At 52.6% G+C, this 25,347-nt stretch overlaps 5 protein-coding genes across 5 annotated transcripts; 3 read left to right on the forward strand and 2 right to left on the reverse strand.

Moving 5' to 3' along the window:
• Nucleotides 1-1,565: 1,565 nt before the first annotated feature.
• ENH_00007680 (hypothetical protein, conserved) lies at nt 1,566-5,800 on the forward strand (the record flags this gene model as incomplete). The annotated part of the gene is made up of 12 exons (XM_013578594.1): nt 1,566-2,268; nt 2,506-2,615; nt 2,838-3,166; nt 3,257-3,342; nt 3,468-3,547; nt 3,680-3,763; nt 3,895-3,988; nt 4,111-4,231; nt 4,345-4,399; nt 4,655-4,912; nt 5,226-5,513; nt 5,732-5,800. 12 exons carry the CDS (start codon nt 1,566-1,568, stop codon nt 5,798-5,800), a joined length of 2,277 nt encoding a protein of 758 aa, XP_013434048.1.
• Nucleotides 5,801-6,273: 473 nt separating this feature from the next.
• Nucleotides 6,274-8,996, reverse strand: ENH_00007690 (Pex2 / Pex12 amino terminal domain-containing protein, putative; the record flags this gene model as incomplete). Its single annotated transcript, XM_013578595.1, has 2 exons — nt 6,274-6,657; nt 7,086-8,996. The coding sequence occupies 2 exons, from the start codon at nt 8,994-8,996 to the stop codon at nt 6,274-6,276; spliced, it is 2,295 nt and encodes a 764-aa protein (XP_013434049.1).
• A 950-nt stretch (nt 8,997-9,946) lies between these two features.
• Nucleotides 9,947-11,252, forward strand: ENH_00007700 (hypothetical protein, conserved; the record flags this gene model as incomplete). Its single annotated transcript, XM_013578596.1, has 3 exons — nt 9,947-9,966; nt 10,038-10,721; nt 10,883-11,252. 3 exons carry the CDS (start codon nt 9,947-9,949, stop codon nt 11,250-11,252), a joined length of 1,074 nt encoding a protein of 357 aa, XP_013434050.1.
• A 4,789-nt stretch (nt 11,253-16,041) lies between these two features.
• ENH_00007710 (hypothetical protein, conserved) lies at nt 16,042-20,327 on the forward strand (the record flags this gene model as incomplete). Its single annotated transcript, XM_013578597.1, has 6 exons — nt 16,042-16,725; nt 17,287-17,442; nt 17,602-18,465; nt 18,682-18,981; nt 19,138-19,265; nt 19,760-20,327. The coding sequence occupies 6 exons, from the start codon at nt 16,042-16,044 to the stop codon at nt 20,325-20,327; spliced, it is 2,700 nt and encodes an 899-aa protein (XP_013434051.1).
• Nucleotides 20,328-21,463: 1,136 nt separating this feature from the next.
• On the reverse strand, nt 21,464-23,347 carry ENH_00007720 (hypothetical protein, conserved; the record flags this gene model as incomplete). The annotated part of the gene is made up of 1 exon (XM_013578598.1): nt 21,464-23,347. The coding sequence occupies one exon, from the start codon at nt 23,345-23,347 to the stop codon at nt 21,464-21,466; it is 1,884 nt and encodes a 627-aa protein (XP_013434052.1).
• Between the last annotated feature and the right edge of the window lie 2,000 nt (nt 23,348-25,347).

The following is a 25,347-nucleotide window of genomic DNA, read 5'->3' on the forward strand; positions in this document are numbered from 1 at the left end:
GTCGCTAATATTCACGCTACTAGAACTTCCAATAAAAAGTGAGTAACAGCTGAGCAGCTCGCTGTGGATAGAATACAAGAAAGAAAGCTTTTTACTGAAAACAAGGCGGTAGCTGGGAAACAAAACCTCAAGGGGCCACCTTTGTCCCCTTCAGCCTCGTGCACAGCGAGCTTAAGCCAAGTAGGAAAATACCGAGTGGCAAAGGGGATAGAAAAGCATGGCAGTGCGTGCATCACAAGAAAACATGTTTCTCTCAGTTCCCTGACAGGGCATACTTTTAAAGACACCAGAAAGTCCTCACCATCCGACCTTTGCTCGTAAACGAAAAGATTGTCTTCAAAATCGTGGCAACAATTTACTGAACCTGTCTCCTTCGGTTTGGCCCCCAGCATTACGTGATAGCGCAATGCTGGAGCCCTACTGGGGTAGTTCGCAGAAAGTGTCTTGCAGAAGTAGGTTGGGTTTGGTTCTATGGCACGACGTAGCTCACACGTGCACTCTAGGAACTACGCTTTTTGCCTCTACATAAAATTGTGGGCACTGAACAAAGTCGGGATGCCTTCATACTGTTTTCACTGAGCTGAGCTCGCCGCGCAGCCACAACAGCAAGAATACGTTCCACGAGACTCCCCCAACAAGGTTATACCGATTTCGTAAGGTCAGCCTTGACAGCCCAAAGGGTGTGTTTGCTCTTTACTTGCACACAAAAACCGCGGCGGGCTCTCAGGTGGTTTGTGAGCGGCCTGACCAAGCACGGGAAAATATGATACGTCTGCTTCACTGTGAAAAAGATTTGGAGAAACTACTGAGCAGATATCGTCCATCACACGTGACCACTGGTGTTGGTTGGGGTCTTGCCTGTGGCACGTCGTGCAGTTTCAGACGCCAACGGACGCCGATGACGCAGTTGAGGTCCTCATTCGCAGAATCGGCCTTTAATGCCTCTCCATTTTGCAACAATTTATAGGCAGCTGCAATTCTCACTCAAATATTGGTCCCTTCAGCTGCCTGCACACCAGACATCTCTTTGAGGGACGGCAGTGCCGCGAGACTGTCGGCAGCTGTCCGCTGCGGTCGTCGTTGCGCCTGCCGGCAGGTCCAGGGCTCCCCTGTTTGCTGCCCCTCATGAAAATAATAAGAAATACTTATCAATTTACATGCATATTTTGAATGTTTTTTGTCATCGCGCGAATCCATAAGACAGCAGCACGTGCAGCTGCAACTCAGGACGACATTAAGGTCCCATCCCTGGCGGCGGTCACCACCGAGGCGCCATTGACTAGGACCAAAGAGGGTCATAGACTCATTAATTCCTCAGCTAAACTCTGAATGCACTTACTTTCTTGGTAAATTTTAAGAGGCCTACTAGATCGAGGATACAAAAGGGCATGAACCGGCACCGGCCGAGGCCCATGCCCGTTGAGCGGCCGACGACCACGGCTACAGTGAAGTAGCAGCAAAACAAGCCACAACAGCATCAAAAACAACGGCGACAACAGGCAGCTGACACTTAATACAGCTAAGCAAGGCATGCTTGGCTGCCTTATTGCATTCATGTGCTCAGCATGACAACTCATCTACAGGGCCGCTCCTCATGGGGCCCCGAGACCATCTCCCGCTGCTTCAGCAGCATCAGCAGCTTTGGTCACAGCAACGCGAACGACAACAGCAGCAGCAGCAGCAGAGGGAGCAGCAAGCCTGAGCCGGAAGCTATCGAACTACACGAGTGGAAAACCTCGACATCAAGGAGGCCCTCTGTTTGCAGCAGCGAGACTAGCACCAAGCAGAGACAAAATGAAGCAGATAAATCTAGTGCCCCTAGAGCGAACGCATCACCTGCGTCCAGCCAGGGTGGCGTTGTCCGGTGGCTTGGGCACAAGGGCAGCACCTTTTGGGGATCCCTTTTTCTTCTGTTGCTGCTGAGCGTTTGCTCCCCATTAGCAACAGAAGCCACAGCGCCAACTTCTGAGGAGCCAATTCTGGATCAATACGTGTCAAGCCAAAATTGGGGACACACTAGGGACCCTTTTGACGGCCGGGAAGCTCCCCCACGTCGCCTGAACACCGTTGCCGCTTGGGCTGCCGAAGTCGAGTCCTCCTTGCGACTAAGCCCGCAGCTCAGCCTCTACCTCGGGGTCTTCCTCACTCTATCTGGCTCACTTCTTATGGCTGGGGGCAGCACTTTGATGAAGTTGGGCCTCAGCGTAGAAGATGCGGACGCTCTCAGCGGACAGTCCTGCGACCAGCAGTGGGTTTGGGGTTTTGCTGGTGAGGCTCCTGCTCTTTTTTCGTTTCTATGTTGCCCTTCGCTCTTGCTATTATTTTTACGCTGGGAAAGGTTGTTTTCGAGCCGCCACCACGGTGTCTGCACATCGAGTCCATGGTAGCTTTAGCAAGTAAAATCCCAACGGCAACAGCTGCAGCTGCTACGGCCCCAGCTGCATGCACGTCGCAGTTTTATAAAAAGCTGCATGTAGCTGCCGTTGTGCATGTTTGTGCATTTAGCGTATGTGCTCGGTGCTTGCATGCACGTCGTCGCCTTGGGTTTTGCTCCCGCAAGTGTCTTGTCGCCCATGAACTCCATTGGCCTCATAGCCAACGCGGTGGCCTCAGCTGTAAGTCAGCAGACAGCTACCTAGCTTGCTGCACAGGTACCCAGTGAGCTAGCGTGCTATCTCTCCACGGGAAAGTATACTCTATGATGGTTTTTTCGGTGCCTGCTCCCTAGCGTTATTCGTCTGTATATGACTGCCTCAGCTTCAAGCCTTCATGAGCTATGCGTTAACAAGCATTGTCTGCACATATCTTGCCTGTTGCGCTTGTGCGTATGCCTGCAGACAGTGTTGAAGGAGCCCTTTGGATTCCAAGAGCTATTGTTCACTGGAGGGTGTGCCTTCGGTGTCTTCCTATGTGCATGCGCCTCTGTGCTGCCTCGCACGGAGTTTGTCGATTTGGGGTCAGATCTAGACAGCCGGTACGTGGGGCTGTACAGCTGGCACGACCCTTGGTATTTGGCATTCCTGGGGCTCTGCTGTGGTCTCGGATTTGGAGCTCTCGTTTACCTAAACAGCGTTGAATCCGCGCTGCTGGAAGAGAAGGAACAGCAGCTGCTCAGACAGACTGACAGAGACATCGCATTGCTCCCTCCCCGTGGTCCCTCCGAACAGTAAGCCCCTTGACGCTGCTTCCTCTCCTGTTGCTTTGACGAATCGAGTGTACTAGCGTCTGACATTCATTAGGGCTTGGTGTTCTACAGAGACTACGCGCAAAAGGACGCGGGACCCTCAACCATGCTGAGCCCCAGAAGCCAGACCAAGCAATCTCTCTACCCTCGTTTAGTCGGTATGCCTCTCCTCTGATTTTACGAAATCAGCACACCAATTAATCTCTAAACGACTGCCGACTGCTGCAGGCTTAGGCGGAAAACGAGTTACGGCAGGCATCTCGAGTTGTTCGTTGTTTTACAGGTCTATGCTATGGTTTTCTCGCTGGCCTGGTCGGATCTCAGTGTATTTTAGAAGTAAAGGAGATCGGTACTTGCGTGCGTGTAAGTCGCTTCACCGTCTCATAGACTAAAAGCCCATCTTATAACCTGCTGCATACTTTTCAATTCAAAGTGATGGCAATGGCTGCAGCTCCGAGGAACGAACTTGTTGTGTCATGCGTTTCCACTGCGCAGTATGGCCTCACCCAGAGCTCCATTTGGTTTTCCCCGCAGCCGTACTTGGTCTGCTGTTTCCTGGGCCTTTCCGTTTGGATGCAGGTATGAAAGTGCCCAGATCTCCTTAGCTAATTCGTAGATTACATATCTGTTGTGGGAATTTCTGTGGGGTAGACTGCAACCACTAAACTGCTTACCTAAGTAGCTGCAGTGTTTGCGTTTGCTTCCTGAAGATTCACTTTTTGAACTTGGGACTGGCCCGGGGAGACGCGACAACTATCGTTCCGACTTACTACGTCGTATGGACCTTCTTTGGAACTCTTGGTGGTAAGCCGTGTGCCTTACTTAGTATGCCGTTGTCAGTCTTGTAATTTTTCCGTATGCCTTGTCTATACATGCAACGTTCCGTGTTGTACTGTAGATGAGCTTTCTGGATACCATTGTTTCAGGGTTTGCAAAATTCCACGAGGTGCAGGGATTTAGTGCAAGCGCCCTCATTCTCTTTGGGCTTGGATTCGGGCTCACGGCGATGTGCATTATTCTCCTAGCAGTGGAAGAGATGAGGAACTTGTGAGCTAGACAAACAAAATTGTTCTCCCAAACTGGCCTGCCAGCAACCTTGTCGCCACCCAGGCTGTCTTGTTTCTTTCCAAAAACACGATTTATTTTGTGTGTCTCTTCAGACGCAAGTATGTTGACCAGCAGGTCCCAGGGATCGACGACGAAGAGGCAGATCTGGTACGAAAAGTCAAATGCGGCAACTCGAGTGCTGACTATTTTGCTGATTTTTCGCATAAAAATAAGCAGTTTAATTGGGGATGTCCAGCCCCTGGTTGCCCCCTCTTGCCGAATGACTCCTGTTGCTTGATATACCAAGGAACTAAAGAGCAGCTGCCAAATTTTCACTGCTGTCTAGGCATTCCCTCTTGAGCGTACATTCAGGAAATTTGTTCGTGCGAGCGCTTGTTTGTTGCGTACGAATGCCCGCTTCAGGCTGCTCAAGACCTTGTGGAGCAACGGCTTTCGAAAAGGGTCACCTTCGCCATGGGAATGTTCCCAATTTCATCTTTGGGGCGAACCGCAGGGCGGCGGCGCTTCCGCCCTGTATACCAAAGGTTCAGGCGAACCCGCTCTACGGCATCCGACACTGCTTTGGGAGACGCCTACGGGGAGCTTACTCTGGGAAGCACGTCTGTTGCAGGCGCTTACACACTGCCTCCCAACCTCCATTTCCCTCGGCGTAGCGCGGATGTAAGTCGCGCGCAGCATGCCGGGTTGGTTGGGCAAGCGAGGCATGGGACAGGAGATTTGAACAAAGGACTGCCACAGTGCACGCAGCGCACACACAGGCAGTGGATCCCTCTTTCACGAGCAGCTTTTCCGCTCCTTCAATCTCAACACCAGAGAGAGCTTCAGCTCCGTGCTTAGATAGCTAAAATCGTAGTTCAGTTTTACAGAAATCCTCAAGCCATGCTTGCACTGCGTACCCTATTGTGCACCCCGTGTTCCTTTGGGCTAGCGCATAGTTAAGTTGCTCCTTTCTTTTTGGCTCTGTGTTCTCCAGCAGGGCTATTCTCAGCAAAACCGTGGTTCCGGGGAGAGGCAGGATCCGCAGGGAATTCCCCTACGGACGCTTAACGCGACATCTAGCGGCAGCAGCGTGAAAGGTCCAGACCCGCTCAATAGAGTGTCTTGGGGGTCCTCAGGCAGCCCAAAACAAAGCTCGCTGACTTCTGAAAAACAATCTGCGGAGCCCTATGCCATGTCTAAGGCGCCGGCGCACTATTTGATGCCCCCCTCTCTCCGGTCTTCACTTCAGTCCGATTGCAGCAGCAGCGGATTGACAGACCAGGTATAAAAGGCTTTTTTATTGCCACGGGGTGTTTAGGAGAAAGGTGTCTCGAAAGCCAATTAGCAGCAGCACTTCATATACCACATCATCAAAAAATGCAGACGAGCAACAGTGGCAAAAACACCACAACGCGTTCACTTGCAATCTGTCTGTTAAACTTAGTACCAAGGGCATTTCAGTCGAGACTTTCTGCGCTGTGCTTGTCTGACGTTGTGCAGAAAGATCTTTACTTGGTGTGGTCTCCGCTTTCCGCCATGCAGCACCAAAAAGCAACACAGTACCAATAATGCTCAAGAAGCGCAAAAAATATAGACATGTCATAAAGAGTATTTTTGAGGTAGCTTCGGCGGCAAAATAGCCCTTCAAGAAGGGCTGCTAAGCTTCTTCGTTGCCTTTCTGCTAACTGATAAGGCCTTAAGTATTGGCTAGCTTTAGGAGTCTCTGCTGGCCACCCATGCAAGGCGACTTGTCTCTCTTCAAGCGGATTGTGGCAGCCAACCGTCCCTTTATAGAAACCCAAGAGATTTTTAAACTGTGTCCTTTGTTGCTGCTGTGTTAGCAAGCGACAGATACTGCTGGATAGAGGTGGCAGCAAACTTCCGTGAAACGAGGCCCCAAAGGCCCTCTACGCACCCTAAAACACCACTGTGTACAGCGCCAACCACCGAATGTTCCCTCGCTACGCTGCTGCATCCGATGCAGCTGCAGGAGCAGCGAAATAAATGTATAGGGGGAAACTTGCCCCTGCAAACGGCTCCCTTTAAAGGCGCCAAACAATGCGGCGGATGACCACTCCACATTTTGGGCAGTGCAACTGATGCTCTTCGTCACCGTCGAGGTACCCCCAGGAACCCGGACGATAATCCGGATGAGAGGCAACGCACCAGTAACAAAATACATGGGGGCATTTGTTACTACAGAATGGAAGCAGCGGTTCTTTGCTGCAGAACACACACTGCTGCTTTTGCTGCCGCTGTGGCGGCTTCTCTGGGATCACAGACACTGGGGTTGACGGCAATACCGGGGAGGGTGCTGCCGACGGCGGCAATTCTGCTGCTGTTGTTGCTTCCGCTATTGGACCCAAAGAGGACACTGGAGACAATGCTGGCTTCAAAACCTCATTACTTGGCTCAGGGGACATAAGCTGCGGAAAAAGCAAGTGCAGGAAAGCAAAAGGAGCACGTGTGTGGGCAACTTAACATTTGCTGTATACTACTGTTGAGAGAAAATGGCAACTCGTAAAGAAACACACAGACTCAGCTAGTTACAGGGTGGCAATGCGCAAAGGATAGACAGTCCCACTTCACGGACAAACCAATGGACTGCGCACCGAAACTCGGGGGCGGCAAAGTATGAATCAAGCAAGACAGGCAAGCAGAGAAGCCAACAGTGCATGGAGGGAGCAACAGTTGACTTGCTCTCGTTGTTCCTGCGTTATTTCTTCCTCTTTCATTTTTTTTACAAGGGCAGGCACAGTAGCTTGCAAAAACATGCACAACCAAGCCACACACAGCCTCTCCGCGCATGAAGCAACTATCCGCTGTTCACGAGAACAGGATCCTGACAACTTACTGTTTGTTCCACTGCCTCTTTCTGTTGCTTTTCTTGCTGTTGCACCTGCTGCTCTTGTCGCTGTTGCTCTTCCGTTACAAGGGGATGTGGCAGCAGCCCCACGTCCTGCAAAGCCGCGGTCAACTGCTGTTTTGTGCTTCGCAGCAGGAGCAAGCACCACTGGCCGATGCCCAAAGGCGGTAGATCAGCAGCTTCAGCAGCAGCTTGTGCGTTAGGCATTTCAGGGCTTTGCTGCTGTTCCAGCAACTGCTGCTGCTGCTTGCGAAGAAGCTGCCTAAGCTGCTGCAGAGAAGTCACTGCGGCCGCGCGGGCAGGAGACAACACGTGCTGCCCAAGCATGCGCCGTAGCAGCAAGAGGTCAATGTGGGGCACCACGAGCAGCAGCACGTGAGAGACACTGAGCCAGTAGAGCTGCTGCTGCAGCAGCTCGAAAGAGAGGGAACGCCGCAGCGAAGGATGTATGTGCCGCATCTCCACCCCTAGCAGCCAGTCCCCCAAGCTGCGGTGTCTGCCTTTGTAAAGAAAATAAAAAAAGAAGCAAAAACGCAAAAAGGACAGCAGCAAGTCTACTAGCATGCAGCACCTGTACAGACACTCCAAAGACTGCTCCGCTGGCGTCAGGCGAGTCACCGCCGCACCAGCAGCAGCATCCAGCAACCTGGACAGCTGCAGCTGCTGTTGCATTTCCCATTGCTGCTGCTCTGTGGCTTGCTGCTTCTGCTGCTGCTTCTTTTGCTGCAGCTGCTGCTGTTGCATGCGCTGCCGACGGAGTGCCTGAGCAACGTTGAAACGCCGGATCCTTTGTTCTATTGCTGCTTGCTGCTGCTGCCTCTTGCGGTGCAGCAGCTGCCGCACTAGCTGATACAGATATGGCAGCAGCACGTGCAGCAGCAGCAACCCCAACTTGTGTCCCCACGGCAGGGGCTGCTGTTGCAGCAACGAATGCTGCTGCTTCATCATCATATGTAGCAGGACGCGCTGCTGTTGCTGCACCGCAGCGGGAGCAACTGTAGGGTCTTGCTGCATCTCCTGCAGCCGCTGCTGCTGCCGTTGCAGTTCCTGCTGCTGCAGCTGTTCACCCCCGTAGTACTTGACATTTTGCAGCAAATCCCCCGGAGTTGGCCTGTCTCTCGCCGTAGACACACTCCAAAGGAAAATGTTAAGAAGCAGCTTGAGCTCCTGCTGCCACTGCTGCAGTCGCGGCATGGCAGCCCGCGTACACTGCAGCAGAAGGTCCTGCAGCAGCAAAACAATTTCGTTATCAACTCTGAGTGCATCCAGCTGATTGACTCTCTGGGCGGGCATTGTTGGAGAGGCTTCTTGGGGAGCCCTTTCAACTCCCCGAGGCAGCAGCCTGCGGCCCACAGCAGCTGCCGCTTCAGCTAAAGTTGTGTGCCCAGCTGCTGCTACTGCTGCTGCGCCAGCAGCAGCAGCAGCAGCAGCTGTAAAGGCCCCACGTTGCCTCGCAACAGGCAGATGGCCGCCGGATGAGCCCTCGGTATTCCCTGAGTCCCCGCTTGAGTCTGTCTCTGTTGCTCCCCCACTAGAACTGCCCAAGGGGGCCCCATGGGGGGCCCCAACAGGGCCAGAGAGGGCCCCCTGGTGCATGTCAGCGGCTGTCTTCCTTCTTCGTGCTACGTTCTTGAGAAAGAGAAATTCCTTGGGCTGCCGCAGACGGCCAAATGGCCTCAATAGCTCGCCTCTCCACAGAGGACTCACCACGAGACGGGGCAAGGGAGCGCTCGGGAGGCTTCTTAATGTATCCTCTTCACGTGGGCTACACAAAAGACCATTTCTGGGGGCCCCTGGGGGTGCCGCGGCCTCTCGTGGGGGAACAGACTCGGGAGATGGGGCCCTCATAAGCCCGCTGGAGGGGCCCCCTGAAGAAGCGAAAGAAGTTGGACTTGACATTGGGAGCACTAACAACAAGACCTCGACAAGTGTACAGACACTGCGTTAGGGGCCAGCTGCCACTAAGACCCCAAAAAATTCAATGGGTGGAAGACCCAAGTTGGGCTGGGGTGGGACGGCCCCTTTTTTTCTCTCCAGTCTGTTCACGTTTCTGAGGGGAAAAGCTCGCGGTGCTGCTGGTTACGCTGTGGAGTCTGCTCCTCGTGCTGCTGCATCGTCACCTTTGCTGCTGCTGCTGCTGCTGCTGCTGCTGCTAAAACCGGCTCTTCTTCTGCAGTCGGCGCCGCACTGAGACCAGCAGAAAACCCTATAATGAAGGTGTGAAAGGCAGCTTCTGTCTATTTCGGCCTCTTAAAGAAGGGGCGTTTGCCTTCCGTGGAGGCCCTCCTCAGAGCTGACGGAGAGTGGCTACTTAGAAAAGCTCCGTACCGTTTTTGTCAATAACTATTTTGCCAAGTATTTCACTGCCTGTACATGCAAATTTCACAAAAGGGAACAGCTGCGCTTTAAACAGGATGTCAACACATCAGGGGCCCCTGCGACTCATGCCAGCGATCGAGACAGGGGGCCCCAGAAGGCCACTGCGCCCGTTTTCAACTGCTCTTAGCCAACATAAATAGCAGAACAATTTCAAATCAATTATTCATTATAACATTGGGCAACTCCGCCTCTACGCATGAAGACAGCATGGCGAACGGTCGTGATGCCGCTTCCGTTGCTGCAGAAAGAACAAGTGTGGTTAGCTTGTTGTCTCAGTTCTACTGAAGATTCGAAGCTTTTTGGAAACACCATGGCAGCCCAGGGCCATTCACACTATGAGCTGTAGTCGCACCTGCTGCTGCACTTGCAGAGCCAGCAGCTCAAGTTGCAGCACATTCGCACCAGCAGCAGCACCAGCAGCAGCGAACATTGAGGCAGCAGCAAAAGGCATGCCCCTGCACTCCCGAACAATGACTGCAGGGAAATGCCCGTTTGGTGCAGTCTCGGGCTGCTGCAGATCTTGACTCTCTCCAACTGGTTGTATTGCTGCTGCTGCTTCAGCCTGCCACAGTTCAAGCTTGACAGATCTATTGCAGCAACAGCATCAGCCAAAACAGCACAAGTAAGCACAACAGGTGCTGCGCAGCAGCGCAGCAGCTGCGGCGAAGATAGGGTCACTCTAGTGGAATGGTTCAGGCCTAATGACGGCTCGCAGCAGAATGAAGAACAGCAGCAGCAGCAGCAGCAGCTGCAGCATGCGCAGCAACTGGTTTATCAGCAGAATGTTACTGCACCAAAGCAGCAGCGGCAGGAGCGGCAGCAACAACAGGGTTGGCGCAAACAGCAGCAGCAAGTACGCGGCCTAGACAGTTCAGAGATTCGTTCATTGCTGTTGCAGTGCAAATCAATTCTGTCTTTTGATTTGGGGTCGCAAAAGACAGGAGTTGCTATTGCAGAGCGAAGTTTACACTCTAGGCATCTGTTGGCTGCTGCTACTTCTGCACAACAGCAGTTGCAGCAGCAACAACACTCGCTGCTGCAGCACGAGGCCGCAGCAGCACAGGAGCCCCTCCTATGGCCAGCAGACTACTCAGGGCTTTATTCAATTGTTTCGCTTATGTTATTGCCCCATGAAAGAAGCTTTGCGTCGCTGTTGCCGTTGTTGCTGCAGCAGCAACAACAGCAGCAAGCAGACTTGCTGCTTTTGGGGTTGCCCCTAAATCCTTGTCTTCCTCTACACCTCCGGTAGGTTAGATCTTCTGTGCATCAGGTGCTGCTGCTGCTTCTGTCTTGGCTTCTCCCCTTGCTGCAGTCGTTGCAACAGCTTTGCTGTCGTCACTGCTGCTGCTGCGATTTCCTTGTTATGCTGTTGCTGCTGCTGCTGCTGCTGCTGTTCATTCGCGCAGCTTCCAGACTCCTCGGGTGAAGCGCCACCTCTCAGTGGCGCGTGAGCTGCAGCGCAGACTAAGAGCAGCAGCAGCACAAGAAGGAGCAGCAGCAGCAGCAGCAGTACCTGTGCTACTTGTTGATGAGAGCTATAGCACGTGGAAGGCCAGAAAGAGATATAAATGTGAGAAACGCAAGGGGCCTCCAAGGAGCCGCCTTGATTCTGCTGCTGCATGCGAAATGCTGCAAGGGCTGCTTGCTGCAGCAGCTTCCACAGCGGGCCCCACAGGTGTACTGCAGCTGCGAGCTCCTAGAGAGTTCACTCGTCAAAAGCAGAATGACCCTTTGCTGCAAATGGAAGCCCCTGAGAGCAGGGAGCTTTCCACCTAGCAATTAAAGGCGTAAGGGTGTATTCTTGTATTTGTTGATTGAGAAGAAAAACGTCATTTTTTGGCGAACTTTGTCAATCGCTTCAATCGGATTCATATCGTCGCACTTGTCATTGCATGCACTGACTCTTTACAATGAGCAAAGGCAGATGTATTTACGCCTTTTTAGGAGTGCATGCCTTAACCGTGCTGGGTACACTTCACAATGCTGTAGCAGCTACGAGGTCCGAGCTGGGGACCTTGGGTGCATGTGTTTGCCTGAGAGCATGCGTGTTTGCTTCCTTGCAAAAGATGCATGCATTGTGAATATATTCAGCTATCAGAAGCCGCACAGACACTAGCAGAGGCTCCTCTTCAGGGACCGTTTGCAGACAGGAGTGGACACAGTCGATAACACAGAAGGCAACAGAGATGGCACTGAAAAAGACAAACAAAGGAAAAGTACACGAGCGTGCTAACGGATTGAATGAAATTGGGAAGGGGTTGATGACCCTCTGGAAAAGGGATGCGTCAAGCAGAACTGGGGTTGCGGTACGAAGCAAGGAACTTAAGGAAAAGCCACTGAAGTTTTTAATCTAATTCAAAAGCGTGAATACACACAAATGCACGCAAGCGTGAGGCTGTACACGCACATTCGCAGACTGTGCACATCCGCTAAGCTGAAAAAATGCTGTCATATTGGTAATCATTAGGCTGCCTATAATTTCGCTCTTGAATGCACTCTGCATGTGGCCGAGGTATATGAATAAAGACCTCTATGTAGGGAGGTGTGTTTATCGCTGTTGAGATGCAGTGATAGTGCAAGCATTTAGAGAAAATATCACGCTTGCGGAGCTGTGGTCTTGCCACGACAGCGCCGGTGGGCGACGCTTATGTAGACGAACGAGAAGCGTACGCGCAATTGTGAATGAAATGATTGCGCTGCGTCGACCAGTGCAGTGGAAAGCGAACTCCCACACAACAAACACCGCAAAGAAACTGTTGTACATCTATTTCATGCCACCATAACAGCGCACGCTTGCTTGACATTCATGCATGCTTTTATCAAGTCGCTGACTGTCACGACAGCGCTTCCAAATACCTCTAACAAATGGCTACAATTTTATTGCTTGTAAATCGTACGGGGTTGTTGCTTGGGGAAGTCATGGGGCTCATCCCGCCGTCGGTTCCGTAGCTCAGCAGGTTAGAGCGTGTGGCTGTTAACCACAAGGTCGCAGGTTCGAACCCTGCCGGTACCGCCTCGCCAGAACTTTTGCTTCTTAATTTCTATCTGTTAGTAAAAAGATTTATACAAAGCCTTCTTAAAGAAACCGAGACGCGGTACCGGCAGGGTTCGAACCTGCGACCTTGTGGTTAACAGCCACACGCTCTAACCTGCTGAGCTTGGGAACCTGGAGAGGTTGCCGTTTCCCAGGCATACAATTAGATTCGATTGTTTGCCTGCTAACGGTTGTGTTTTGATGCCCTTAACTGCAACTCGGAAACGGCTGTGTATGTTTCTGTATGGCAATGCACACTTTTATGGCCAAGCATTCAGGAGCACCTTCTGGGATCTCACTTTCTCTGGATAACAATGCACAAATTGGGATCTGCAGTCGGACACCCACAGCGTCGTATAAATAGAGTAAATTCTTACTACAGAGGTCTCTACACTCTGTTATGCTGGTAATTAATGTATGTTATCAGAGCCTACCAGAGTATCTAGAGCAAAGTATCACTGTGCCTTGTCAAAGGACAGTGGCCTCAGATAAATCCGCATCTCTTCCAGGACGGAAGCAGACAAAAGAACGAACTCTATTCAGGTAAAAAACAAGCGTAGATATCAAGGCTCTTCTAGTTACATGCCTGTATGTAACAGAAATCAAGCAAACGAATTCTGCGTAGCGAGGTGTCGGCCGCGGGTTCCGTAGCTCAGCAGGTTAGAGCGTGTGGCTGTTAACCACAAGGTCGCAGGTTCGAACCCTGCCGGTACCGTCTCTTTCGTTATTCATATCATTCCTTACTCCCGTATAGTTTAGCAAAGTTACTTGAGCTATCAAAAAATGACTTCAGCATGGGTTTCGCGTCCATCGTCAACCGGCCACTCACGGAATAGCCAGTACTGTTGTTCTCTCAGGTGAACATTAACCATTAACTCAGGAAAAAGCTATTGAAATACTGCATCTGTTTGTACGCAGTGGGGTTTCGGCGAGCATTGACCGACCTCAGTGACACCTGCTTTGCGCATTCTCATACACGTTGTGCCAAGAACTTTGTCGGTTTTCAACAGTAGCTAATTGCATTTCCGCAGCTGGAAAGACGTAAATTCTGTTGGAGAGAAAAAAGCGCGGTACCGGCAGGGTTCGAACCTGCGACCTTGTGGTTAACAGCCACACGCTCTAACCTGCTGAGCTACGGAACCGACGGCCGGCCGTCTGCGTTCCAGGCACAGCAATGCAACAGAGTGAAGCAGCAGAAGATGTGGATTCAGCTTCACCATTCATAACTGTTGCGAAAGCAGGTGTAGCTGGATGGGGCACAGATTGTAAGCAAATCGGTGTTCAAGGCTCATATTTGACTCAAAGGCATCATTTTCTGCATCTTGTCTTTTCCTTCCGAGCTGCTCTTGCAAAAGGATATGCATTAGAAAGTTGCAAGCATACAGAGAATTAAGTTTACGGTACAAGCCTTATGAACGCCATGAGCATGCAAAATGCTAGTGTACTGGGAGCGACATATTTTGGGGAAGGAATTTTTTGCCGATGCACCTTTTAATGAAGTGGTAAAGTGAATAGCAGCTCTGCTGTTGCTTTTCTGCATAGTTTCTGCAGTGTTGTCCCAGATCACTTCATCCAGGGCGTTTACACACAGGACTGGGCTTCTCAAGATGCCACTGGCGAAACTGAACTTCCACTGTTGGGTGTTGAATTATATCGGTTTTATTCCTGATTGCTAGTTTGCCTTCTTATAAACGATCCCGTAAGTCTAGCCAATTCTTCGTTCTTTAGGTCCAGAGCAGCTTCCATTTCTTTGTGTGTTGGCTGCTGCAATGTTCTCGTTTATTGCTAGTAGGTCTCTTTTCTGTGTTCTTATTTCAATTGCTGCATGTTCAGAAGGTTTAGTTTGTGCCTGACTCTGTTCTCTTCCCCTGTCAAGCACCCCATCGAAGCATCGAAGCCTTTTCACTTCTCCTTTAAGCTCTCAGCGGAGTTGTAACGCAAATCATATTCTCTGGTTTTCTAAGCCGTTGTGTGGGGCGGTCTCAGCTAGAGCTTGCTCTGCTGCTTGCCCCCTTACCAAAGGCTGGATTCCTGTAACAGATTGGAGAATTTTCGGAAACCTTGGGTGTGGCTTTTGCAGTGAGAAAACCCGTGTTAGCCTGGATGACTACTTGTTCGTAGCCGCCACCCTATAGAAATAGCCGACCAGTTTGTGTGCTGCAGTGTTATATGAAGGAGAGGAGTGCGCATTGCCTAATTACACTAGTCACAAAAGTACTAAACTTGGGAGGTACCTGCCGGCTTTGCAGTGCGAATCGTTATGCCGTGACTCTAATACCCAGGTACAGTTTCTCTTCAATGCGGCTAAAGATGCCTAGATCATGAGAGGGCGCTGCCCATTGATGTCCAGTACTGCCCTAGAGCCTGCAGCGAGGCGTCTTTGTGGCTAAAAGCTACCGATCTCAGCTTCAGGAGATTTGCTTTCTCTCTGCAACTGAGGGCAGTCGGACAGAACCCTTCTACACTGCTTGTCGGCAGAGTTTCGAGAGAAAATAGTTGTGGGAAGTGCTTAGCTGTCTGCCTAATTACCCCGGCGCGGTAACCCAGTGCAGCTTTGCCCCTGCATGACCATTCAATATCCATTCGACCACTGCACGCTGCATCTAAAGCTGAATAACTGTAAAGGATGCGTCACACCAGCACAGGAGGGCGACCCCATCGGCTTTACGGAGATACAAGGTTTTAGGTGCTCCATTTCTGAAGAGAGGCCGCGAGGGAGCCGGGGGAAAGGCAGCAATAATAGTTATTATCTGGGGAGGGCTGTTTGTGAGGCCGCTTGCTAATTTATGCAGCTTACGTTGATTTGAAGCGAAGCCCCCGTGCATCGTAACACGCTGCTGACCTTCGCTGCTTACGACGGGGCTCTCGTAAATTTGTTAGAACTGGGAGCTTTTTAAACCCTAAAAGTGTTTTTTATATTTGATTTGATTTATTTTCAATGATTACACTCTTTCAAAAGCAAACCCTAGTGGAGTATTGCGTGCTCGTCGGTCGATGGTTCTACAGCCGCTCACGACTCGCCACCTGCAGCCGACACGCGACCCCCCCTACAACGAAAGCAGGCTTGGGTGCATTCAGAGAAGTTAATCTCTCTTTTTATTAAATTTCTATGATCATAAGAGCCAGAAAAGGAATAACAAGCCTTAAAACGCAAAAGGAAAAGCTGGCTCGAGAGCTGCATCGCCTCGCTGGCCAGTGGCTCTTCGTAGCGAGCCAGCCAACAGAGGCTGAGCGGCTGACCCTCTCAGCGCCCACCTGACGCATAGCCCTAAATGAATACTGGGAACAAGCTTATTTAGTCCAACCTCGTCTAAATAAGAAAGTGCATCATATTGCTGTTCCTCTTTTCTCTCTCACCTCGCGGTTCTCCTGCACAGAACAGGAGCGACCACTGACCAACGGACGGCGGCAGAGCCACCGCTGCTTGCGTTGTTTTCGGTGTTTGAATCGAGACAATCGCCTGTTACCTTTGGCTTTAAAACAGATTAAAACTTCATCTCTGACCTCGTTGTCGTCACTGCATCTGGCGCCATGGGCTGCAAGCCATCCACTCTCGGGCCTCACGCCCGAGACAGCGCAGGTGCCCCTGCTGCTGGTCCCGCCGTCGCAGATCCTTCCGCAGGAGCTCCCGCTGCTGCTGGCGGTGCTTCAGAGCAGCCTTTGCGAAGCAGCGCGAGCGGAAGCCTTGGAAGGGGGAGCCTGCGTCTGCGGCTGGCCTCCCTTAAGAACGACATGAAGGGCTTTGGCTCGCCGCGCCAGACTCTCGCCAACAGCTACGACAAGCTGAAGCGAGGCGCCTCTTCTTTGCGGCAAGCGATAACCCCCCGCACCACTCCGGGAGTCAGTCCGAGAGATGAAGTGACCCTGGAGGGCCCGGGAGGCTCCCACTCCATAGCCAGCGACGCCATCAAAGAGGCCGACAACACAGCCTGCTTGGATGTGGCTGAGACCAAAAGCCAGGCCGTCAGCGGCACTATGCACACGGCCATGGCCATGGACGGCGCGGCCGAGAGGCGGCTGGATGGCGGCGCCCCGGGCACGGAGCTGCAGGCAGTGGAAGTCATCAACAGGGAACTTCCATCTCCGCAGCAGCTCAAGGCTTTGTGGATTCTTATGAAAATCAACGCTGCAGAAGCCCCTCAGCAGTCCATGCAGTGGCTCCACGACCTCGAAGTCCTCCTTGTCGGGCTGGACCCCGTCGAAAGGCAACAACCCGTGAGTGCCAAAAGAGTGGCTCATAGAGCTTTTGTTGCAGCTTTCTGGTGGTGGTGATAAACAAGTATACTTGTTGTCATTTCAAAGCACTTTGGTCTCTCACCCGACACTATGCTTCCCCTGCTCTGTTCCACTTCGCATTTTCTCAATGTTGCTTCTAGCGCCGTCTACTATCAGTGTCTGCAGTTTCTTCCTGTGTTGTCTTTGAGTGCGTCGTCGAGCCCGCAAATAGAAATAGCAGCTTGAAAACCATAAGCTTTTCAAGCTGCTATTTCTATTTGTTGCTGGTGAATTGCCCACCTGCTTGGCTGTTGTTGCATCTCTGCCGCTGCTGCTTGTTGTTCGTATTCGTTTCTCTGAGAGCATATGTGTTGCTCCGTTTGCCTTCTAGTTTGATTCATCATTGTTCTTCTAGGCTTTATAAAATGACTCCTTCTTGTCCTTTCTTGCACGGCTATTTTTGTGGCTATTGACAGTTGCCCTAGAAGAGCTTGCTTAGAAGTACTCTGGTTTGTTTGGTCACTCAACTCCATTTTTGGTCTTCTCTCTAAATGATTTCAGACCCGAAACATCTTGGTGGAGGCGAAGGCACTTGAGATTTGCCTTAAGCCGCTCGCGAACTCTCCCGAAGAAATCCAACTTTGCGTCTCTTCTCTTGCCATCATTGTCCACCTTTGCATGGCCAAAGAGGCCTCTGAAAGGCTTCTCCAGCTGGGCGTAAGTGCATGCAGCACCCCAACAAGTAGTTTTTGCACTTTTTGATCTGAATCACTTGGAACAACGGCTAATATAGCTAGATAGCCATAACGCAGCTGCAACAACAGACAGACGCTTTCTTAATTCCTCTTTCCGTGATGAACCTTTTACCTTTTTCAGGGCATTGACATCACGGCCAAAGTTCTGAAGAAATATTTCTCAAAAGCAAAGAAACTGCTGAGAGATATACCCCTGATGCATGTGCCACCACAAGAGATCCTCCCCTTGGCAGCACTCGAACAGCAGCCTCAGCAGCACGAGCAGCAGCAGGAACACCCGCAGCAGCCCCAGCAGCTGCTGCAGCACCAGCAGCATCCTCAGCAGTGGACTGACCTTACTGAGCCTCCCACACCTGCGCCAACGCCTGAAGGAGTTGTCGGAGAAAATTCAAATCCCCGAAACGGACCCTCATCACCTCAGCAGCCTCCCGTTCTGAAGGGAGCAGCAGCAGCAGCAGAAGCAATGAACTCAGCCCCAACAGAAAGCCAGCCAGCAATAGCAGAAACGCCTCTGCCCACAGCTACTCCCCATACTACTCCTGTGGACCAAACTTTGAGCAAAAGCGATACGCCAACAGCAGCTGCTGGTATCGAGACAGGAGAACAAGCAGCAGCAGAAGCAGCACAGAAGCTTACAGAGACGCAAGCACCGACTGCAGCAGCACATGCAACAGCAACACCAGGACCCGCTGAGCACGCAGAGCCAGCAGCAGCAGAACCTGCAGCAGCAGCAGCTGCACCCGAAACCACCACAAAGAGCCAGGGCAACGGCCAGATAGCAGCTCTGAAACGCGCCTGCACCAAGCTTCAGCAGCAGCTGCCGCTGCTGCTGCAGCAGAAGCTTGGCACAACTCCCGAAATAATTGAAGTCACACAAGAACAACACGACCTGGCCGTCAGAGAACTAAAGCTTATTGTCGAGTTCATGACCCTTGTTTGGAGGCTTGTCTTTGCAACCAGCCTTGACGGGGACGAATTCGCACAGGTAAACGGAACTTACCACCTCCCCTCCAGGGTCAACGGATTAGAGCTAAAAGTTCTGAAACGTGTGCATTAAATAAACTCCTAGAGTTTATCGCTTAGCCATTGAAGGCCTTAGGAGCGCTTTTTTGTACAATAGGAAGCAGCTTGTTCAATTTTTTGTCTTAAGGGTTTAGAGCTTCAATTTAGATTTGTGTTTGTGTATGTTGTATATACTCAGCGCTGGGCGACCTTGGGAGTTCCTGAACTGGCAATAGAGGCTTTGGCATCTTCTGAGGCCTCCTTCAAAGAAAACGGCCTCGTTTGCTGGGGCTTGGGGGCCCTCCGATTCATTCCGCTAGCTGTTCCCTCCGTGGCTGAGACGTACGTACACTCGAAATCGCTTCTATCCGTTGCCTTCGACCGAATGGAACTCTACCACTCAGACCCTCTTGTCCTCGAAAACGGCTTCGCCGTACTGGCCAACTACCAAAGAAAGCAGCCGGCAAACAGCAAGCTCTTCAGCCGCCAAAGGCCTGAGGTGAGATGCGTGAACACAGGGCAAACATAGAGGCGGGCTTGAAAGTTGCAGACTATGACTTATCAAAAAGGGGCATTTGCATATATGTTCAGATTTTCACAAAGGTTAGGCTGTAACAGTACGTCAGTGCATGCGCTACTTTTGCTTTTGTTTCAGGCTTGGGGCAAGTGCGTCTCTTGGTTGCTGGAGGATGAGTCCTTTTCGCGAATTGATGTTCTCTTCCAAGGACTCTTTGCCCTTGGCCTCGCATGCAGCTACTGCCCACTAGCAGCCAAGCGCGTTAGGTGAGGCCCAGAGCTCACTTTTGCAGTTGCTTTCGAGGCCACTTTACAAAGAAATTATGTTTGCAGTTGGCGACAGCTTGCACTTTGGGCGATTCATATTCGTTGCTGCCATAGTCCTTGAGGCGCGGTTCGACCTCTTTGTACCCATCTCCTGTTACATCTTTTCATTTCTTTATGCCTCTCTTTGTTCTTGTGACTTTCTGTCTTTTTGCATCTTTGCCTCCAGTAATGTGTTTGCCTCTTCCTCCATCAGTATCTCCATTTGTCTTTGGCTCTGTTTCCGCAAGCCTAGTACATGTGCTTTCCTCAGTGCCGTTTTTTTGTTTGTCTCATGCTTTTACTATTTTCCCTTTAGATCATTTTCTTTCCCTGCCAGCCTCTCTTGCCTCCTACACAATGTGAGCACCCCGTGGTTTCTCCACGTTTCGCATGCATTGCTGCATGCTGCGGCTTTATATTTCTGTTTCCTTCCTTTTGCTTTTTTTGCAACTCAGGCTGGCTGGAGGCCTCACATTGACTGAGCGCGTGCTGGGGGCGAGCGATGAGCTGCCCAGAGAGCCCTCGAACTCGAGCACAATTGACTGCAAGTTGGCGACACTGCAGCAGTTCGCAGAGGGCCTGCGTCTTCTGTTGCTGCGATCAGACGAAGCAGATGCAGCAGAGAATGCCGCAGCAGTGCGGGCAGAAGCTGCAGCAACTCTGGCCACTGCGGACGTGCCCACTGACAAGGCTGTTGCCCCCACTGCTGAGGAAAAAGCCGCTCAAGCCGAGCACACAGAAGAAGAGAAAAACAAACTCGCAGAGAAACTTCAGTCTCCAGACAACGCGAAAAAGGCAGAGGCTGTAGAGGCACTTGTGCAGCATGCTGAAGAAGCTAGAGAGGCCCTCGAAGAAGCCCCTAAAGAACAGCAGGCTTCCCAGGAAACAGCTGAACAAACAAAGAATATTCTCAAGGAGGTGGAAAAGGCCGAAGAGGCAGTTAGCCAAGCCAAGGAGGCAACGGCTGAAGCCGAACACGCACTTGCCACAACTAAGGAGGAGGCGCCTAAGGCCGAAGCTTAAACGGCCAACAGAAAACGAGCCTCGAAATTTATGTGAGTTGAATAGACTGGGGATGCACTCACTGAGCATGAAGATAAAAGGGAGGCTGGGGAAATATAGAAGCTGCCTGGGCGCGATCCCATTAGATAGATAGATAAAGGAGCGCTTATACAGGCAAACAGAAACTCACGCTGCCCTGTTGCTCTCTAAGGCTGCAGAAGCACTTCCGAAATGCGCATGCATTTGCAAACCTCAGTTTTTTCAGCAATAAATTGGTGGCATCTTCTCAGCAGTTACTTGCCAATTCAGCACAGCACATGCGCACGTAACGCCTCTCAGACGGAACGCGCTGATCTGCTTTTATTTCTTCGATGTTTCTGTCTGCAGGAAGAGCAATAGCAAGCTGAAGCTGTAAAGCATAAAAAAACAGCAAGCCCCCCGGTTTTAACGGGGCATTCTAGATTACCAGATCTCAAGTTGTGTACAGCTGGGAAGCGACTGAGGATTTCGACATGCACAGACAGCCACCTGTGCAACGTTGAGTAAACGCTCTTGTTTATGTTGTCCTTGTTTGATCGTGTTTTGTGAATTTCTGGGAGCCGGCAGCTTCAGCTGTTGGTGGAGCTGCTGCAGCTCGTGTGTCTGTCTGTCTTTGCTGCCGGTTGCCCGGTTGAGTGCGTGGAACTGTTGTGTGAATCCCCTAAAGCTTCTGCCTAGGCAGGGGCACTAGCTTGCTTCGTGAATTTGTGTTGTGTCTTGTGTTGAATACGCTGGAAGCAGCAAGAAAAGCCCTTTCAGGTGTACAGGCATTTCAGTCGGCCTCTTCCCCAGTCCACTTCAATGTGAACCGTCTGCACTTGTGCCCGTCATTGTGTAATTTAGCCCATAGGGCTTCTGCGGGCCCCACACCCTGTCTTTTGGCTTCTTTGCCGATATGCGAAGGCTCAGGAGCTGACAGGCATGCATGCTATCATGCCGCGTGTGCACTTTGCAAGTGTGCGCACGCCCCAGATCATCGCGGCAATTTTAAGCGTAACATTTAACTAAGCTATTGCTATATTTAATCAAGCTATTCTTATGCAGCTTTTGAATGCGCCTGGATCACATTAGTTCGTCCTAGAGTACTGAACTCAGTGAACATATCCCAAAATAACGGCTTAGAATTCAGGTTGCGGCTTCGAGATGCAGCACAGAAATATGCCGCTGGTCAGACCCTTCTCCCCCGGAAAGTAGCAGCTGCTGGGTCTGAGCTCCCCGCTGCTTCTACTTCCACTGCTGCTGCTGCTGCTGTTGCTGCTGCTGCTGCTATCTGGCTTCGTCCAGCAGCTTTCGTGTCTTGGCAGCTCCTTCATCTTTTCCAAGCGCGAAGGCCTCGCAGGCCATACTGCATGGCTCTCTAGAAACGAATACGCATCAGCAAACCCTCTGCAGGGGCCCCCCGTGACAGGGCACAGCAAGAGTTCAGCAGCCAAGCTATTGGGGGGCCCCCGGGCCCCTGAGGTGACCCCAGCCGCGGGCAGGGGGCCCCTGCAGGTGTCGGAGTCTTGCAGACCCGTAGATGAGGGGGCCCCAGAGGCCTCCGCTTCAGCCATGGCTGCTTGGGGGCCCCTCGAGACCCACTGAGGACCGCTTTGGGCCAAATTGCTCTCTTGGGGGATCCTCTGGAGGCCCTTCGCAGGGGGCCCTTGGGGGCCCCCCACGAGCTCCACAGGGGCCCCCACAGGGGCCCCCACAGGGGCCCCTACGGGGGCCTCCACAGGGACCCCCGTAAGGGTTTCCCTGCTGCTGTGTGTTGTTGGGTTTGGGTGAGGGTAGAGGAGACCCTTGCAGGGGAGTGGATACAGGACAGCTGGCTGCTGCTGCAGCAGGTGCAGCACAGCCCCTTCGTTTTGCTGCTCGTCATTGCTGCAGCTGCTGTACACCAAGAGGCCCCCGGGAACCAGCAATTCGTAGGCGCGAAGCAGCAGCTCCCGCTGCAGCAGCAGCAGCTCTTCCAGTTCAGTGAGCTGTGAAGAAGAAGAGTCAGCGGAGGCTTCGGACTCCCCGCGCACTGGCAAATCTGGCGAAGTGGACTCTCTTTGCGGCTGCTGCTGTTGCTGCTGCTGCTGCTGCTGCTGCTGTTGTCGCTGTTTGATTGCTTCGCGAAATCTGGAGAGGTGCCTAATGCTCGCGTCGTGCGTGCACTGGACATCGAGCAGCACTCTGTCAAACTGCGCACTTCCTCTAGCTTCGCCTTTGCTGCTGCTGCTGCTGCTGCTGCTGCTGCTGCTGCTGCTTGATGGAGGACCCGCGATTTCGCCCACATTGCTGCGGCTTGTAGAGCCCCTGCAGCCACTTCCGCCGTCTTTGCTGCTGCTGCTTTGGCCGCTGCTGCTGCTGCTGCTGTTGTACCTGCTGTCATCGCCACCTGCCACTGCCGCTGCTGCTGAACCTGCTGCAGCTGGTGCTGCTGCTACTCCTGCTGCTGTCATTTCTGCTGCCAAGGGCGTTGCCATAATTGTTGTTTCTGTCTCTTCCGACGCAGGGCGCACTTGCATGCACTTGTCATTTCCCCTCTTGTTGCAGCAGCTGCTGCAGCTGCTCGTGCTGCTAGTTGCGTTGCTGCTGCTGCTGCTGCTGCTGCTGCTCGTAGTGTTCCTGTTGCCGCTGCCGCTGCTGCTCGTTAGAAAGGAGATTAAAGGAACTTCTTGGGCCTCCTTTCTTCTCCTTTCTTTCTTCCTCGCTAACCTCCCCTTTCCAGGGTTTCTATGTGCTGCAGCACTTGCTGCTGCACTTGCTGCTGCACTTGCTGCTGCACTTGCTGCTGCGCGTGGGGCTGCACTTGCTGCTGCGCTTGGTGCTGAACTTGCTGCTTCGTTTTCTGCTCCTGCTGCTGCATATGTGGGTATTCCCTGAGGGCCTTGGCAGCTGCTGCTGCTGCTGCTGCTGCCGCTGCTGCTGCAACTGCAGCAGCTGCTGCTTCCAAATTTGCGGCCGTCACACAAGACAAGCAGACCGCTGCTGCAGCCGTTTTTTCTAAGGAGGCGGCGGCAGACCTCCATTCTCTGAGGGCTGATATCCACGCCCACCACAGCCCCGTCTGCTGCTGCTGCTGCTGCTGCTGCTGCTGCTTCTGCTGCTGCAGCTACTGCTGCTTTGGGCGCTGTAGCTGCTGCAGGCGTCCGTGCTGCTGGCGCTGCTGCTGCTGCTGCTGCGCGCGGAGGGCTCGGCGAAACTGCTGCAGCCAGTAGCAGCATTTTGTTGCCAGGAGCGCAGCAAAGGTCAAGGCACTTGCTGCCAGGCGTGGGGCGGAGAGCAGCAGCAGCAGCAGCAGAAGCAGCATCGAAAGGGTGCAGCAGCTGTTGTCTGTACACCCGAGACGCAGGAAACCTGGTGTCTGGAGGCAGCGAAAACAGGGCCGGAAAGTAGCAGGGCGACTCCAGCCAGCAGCTGCAGCAGCTGCTGCAGCGATTGCTGCTGCTGCTGCTGCTGCTGCTGCACAGCTGCTGCGCAGGCGCTCCCAGCAAACTACTAGGCAGCCAGTGCTGCAGCACGGCAGGCTCTTGCAGCTGCAAGTCCTGCTGCAGCAGCAACAGCACGCGCTGTACGTACTGCGCATAGGCTTTGGTGTACGAGCAGCTTGCTGCGCTGGCGCTGCTGCTGCAGCAAGACCTGCTGCTGCTGCAGTCATCTCCAGCAGCAGCAGCAGCAGCAGCAGCGGGGTCTTGCAGGTGAATGGGGCAAGTCTCGGGAGAGAAACGAGAACGAAACGAAGCAGGCCGGAGGCTCTCTACGTAGTTAAGAGTGCATGCAATGCACATTTCTTCGCTGCTGTTGCTGCTGCTGCTGCTGCTGCTGCTGCTGCTGCTGCCGCTTTCTCTGCTTGGAAGGGAGGTGGCGCCGTCATCAGTGCCACTGCTGCAGCTGCTGTTGCTGCTGCTGTTGCTGCTGCTGCAGGTGCATGTGGATGCCGCTTGCTGCTGAGCAAGGGAGCCTTGGCCCCTGCGGTTGAGGGGCGGCGGAGGGAATAGGCAGCAAAAGTAACGGGGTACTTGCTGCTGCTGCTGCTCCTGCTGCTGCTGCTGCTCAAGCAGCTGCTGCAGTGCTGGGCTGCCCCTCTGCTTTTCCAAGACACCTAGAAGAGGCGCTGGAATGTTTTTGCATTGTCTCTCCATTTGGAGCCGGGCAAATTCCAAACTGCTGCTGCTGCTGCTGCGGCTGTTGCTGCTGCTGCTGGTGCGGCTGTTGCTGCTGCCGCTGTTGCTGCTGCGGCTGTTGCTGCTGCTGCCTCTGTGGTCTTTCGCCACGCAGTAGCAATGCACAGGATGATTTTCCTGCACCTTTTGCAGCAGCCTCAGGTCCTCTGTGGCGGTTGCTTATATTGTTGCTGCTGCTGCTGCTGCTGCTGCTGCTGCTGCCTTTCGCGTTGCAGCCTCAGGTGCCCAGATGCTTGGTGCTGCTGCTGCAGTACCTACATGCTCGGCAGCAGCTGCTGCCGCACTTATTAACGCTTCAGCTCTGCTGTCCCCATGAGCCTCAACAGCAGTAGAGCAGTGCCAACTGCTGCAGCTGTCTTGCTGCTGCTGCTGCTGCTGCTTCTGTTGCTGCTGCTGGTCCTTGCAGAGCAACAGCCCCTGCTGCTCAAAAAAGCCGAGCCAGTTTGGGGCACACAAGGGACCCCCGAAGCAAATAAGGAGAAATGGAGCAGCAAGGAAAAATATTTCAAAGAGATTCCTTGCTGTTCGCAGCAGCTGATCGGCAGCAGCTGCTGCTGGTGCTCCTTCTGCTGCTGCTAACCTGAAAACCTTGCTGCAGGAGATCAGGCGTTCGCAGCAGCAAAATACTTGAAATAAAAAACAAATTTCATGTGCTAGTTAAGATCGCATCTGCAGCAGCAGAGAGAACAGCTGCTGCTGCTGCAGCCACAATCGCGGTTCACAAGGAACCGTTCGTGGGGCCCCACAGCAGCAGCAAGAGCTAAAACTGCAGCAACAGCAGCAGCAGCAGCAGCAGCAACTGGAATCTCGTCTTTCAGCCTAACAGCAGCAATTCAAGCCAGAGA

The sequence above is a fragment of the Eimeria necatrix genome, genomic scaffold, assembly GCF_000499385.1.
Source record: "Eimeria necatrix Houghton genomic scaffold, Enh_scaff121, whole genome shotgun sequence".
NCBI classification, from domain to species: Eukaryota; Apicomplexa; class Conoidasida; order Eucoccidiorida; family Eimeriidae; genus Eimeria; species Eimeria necatrix.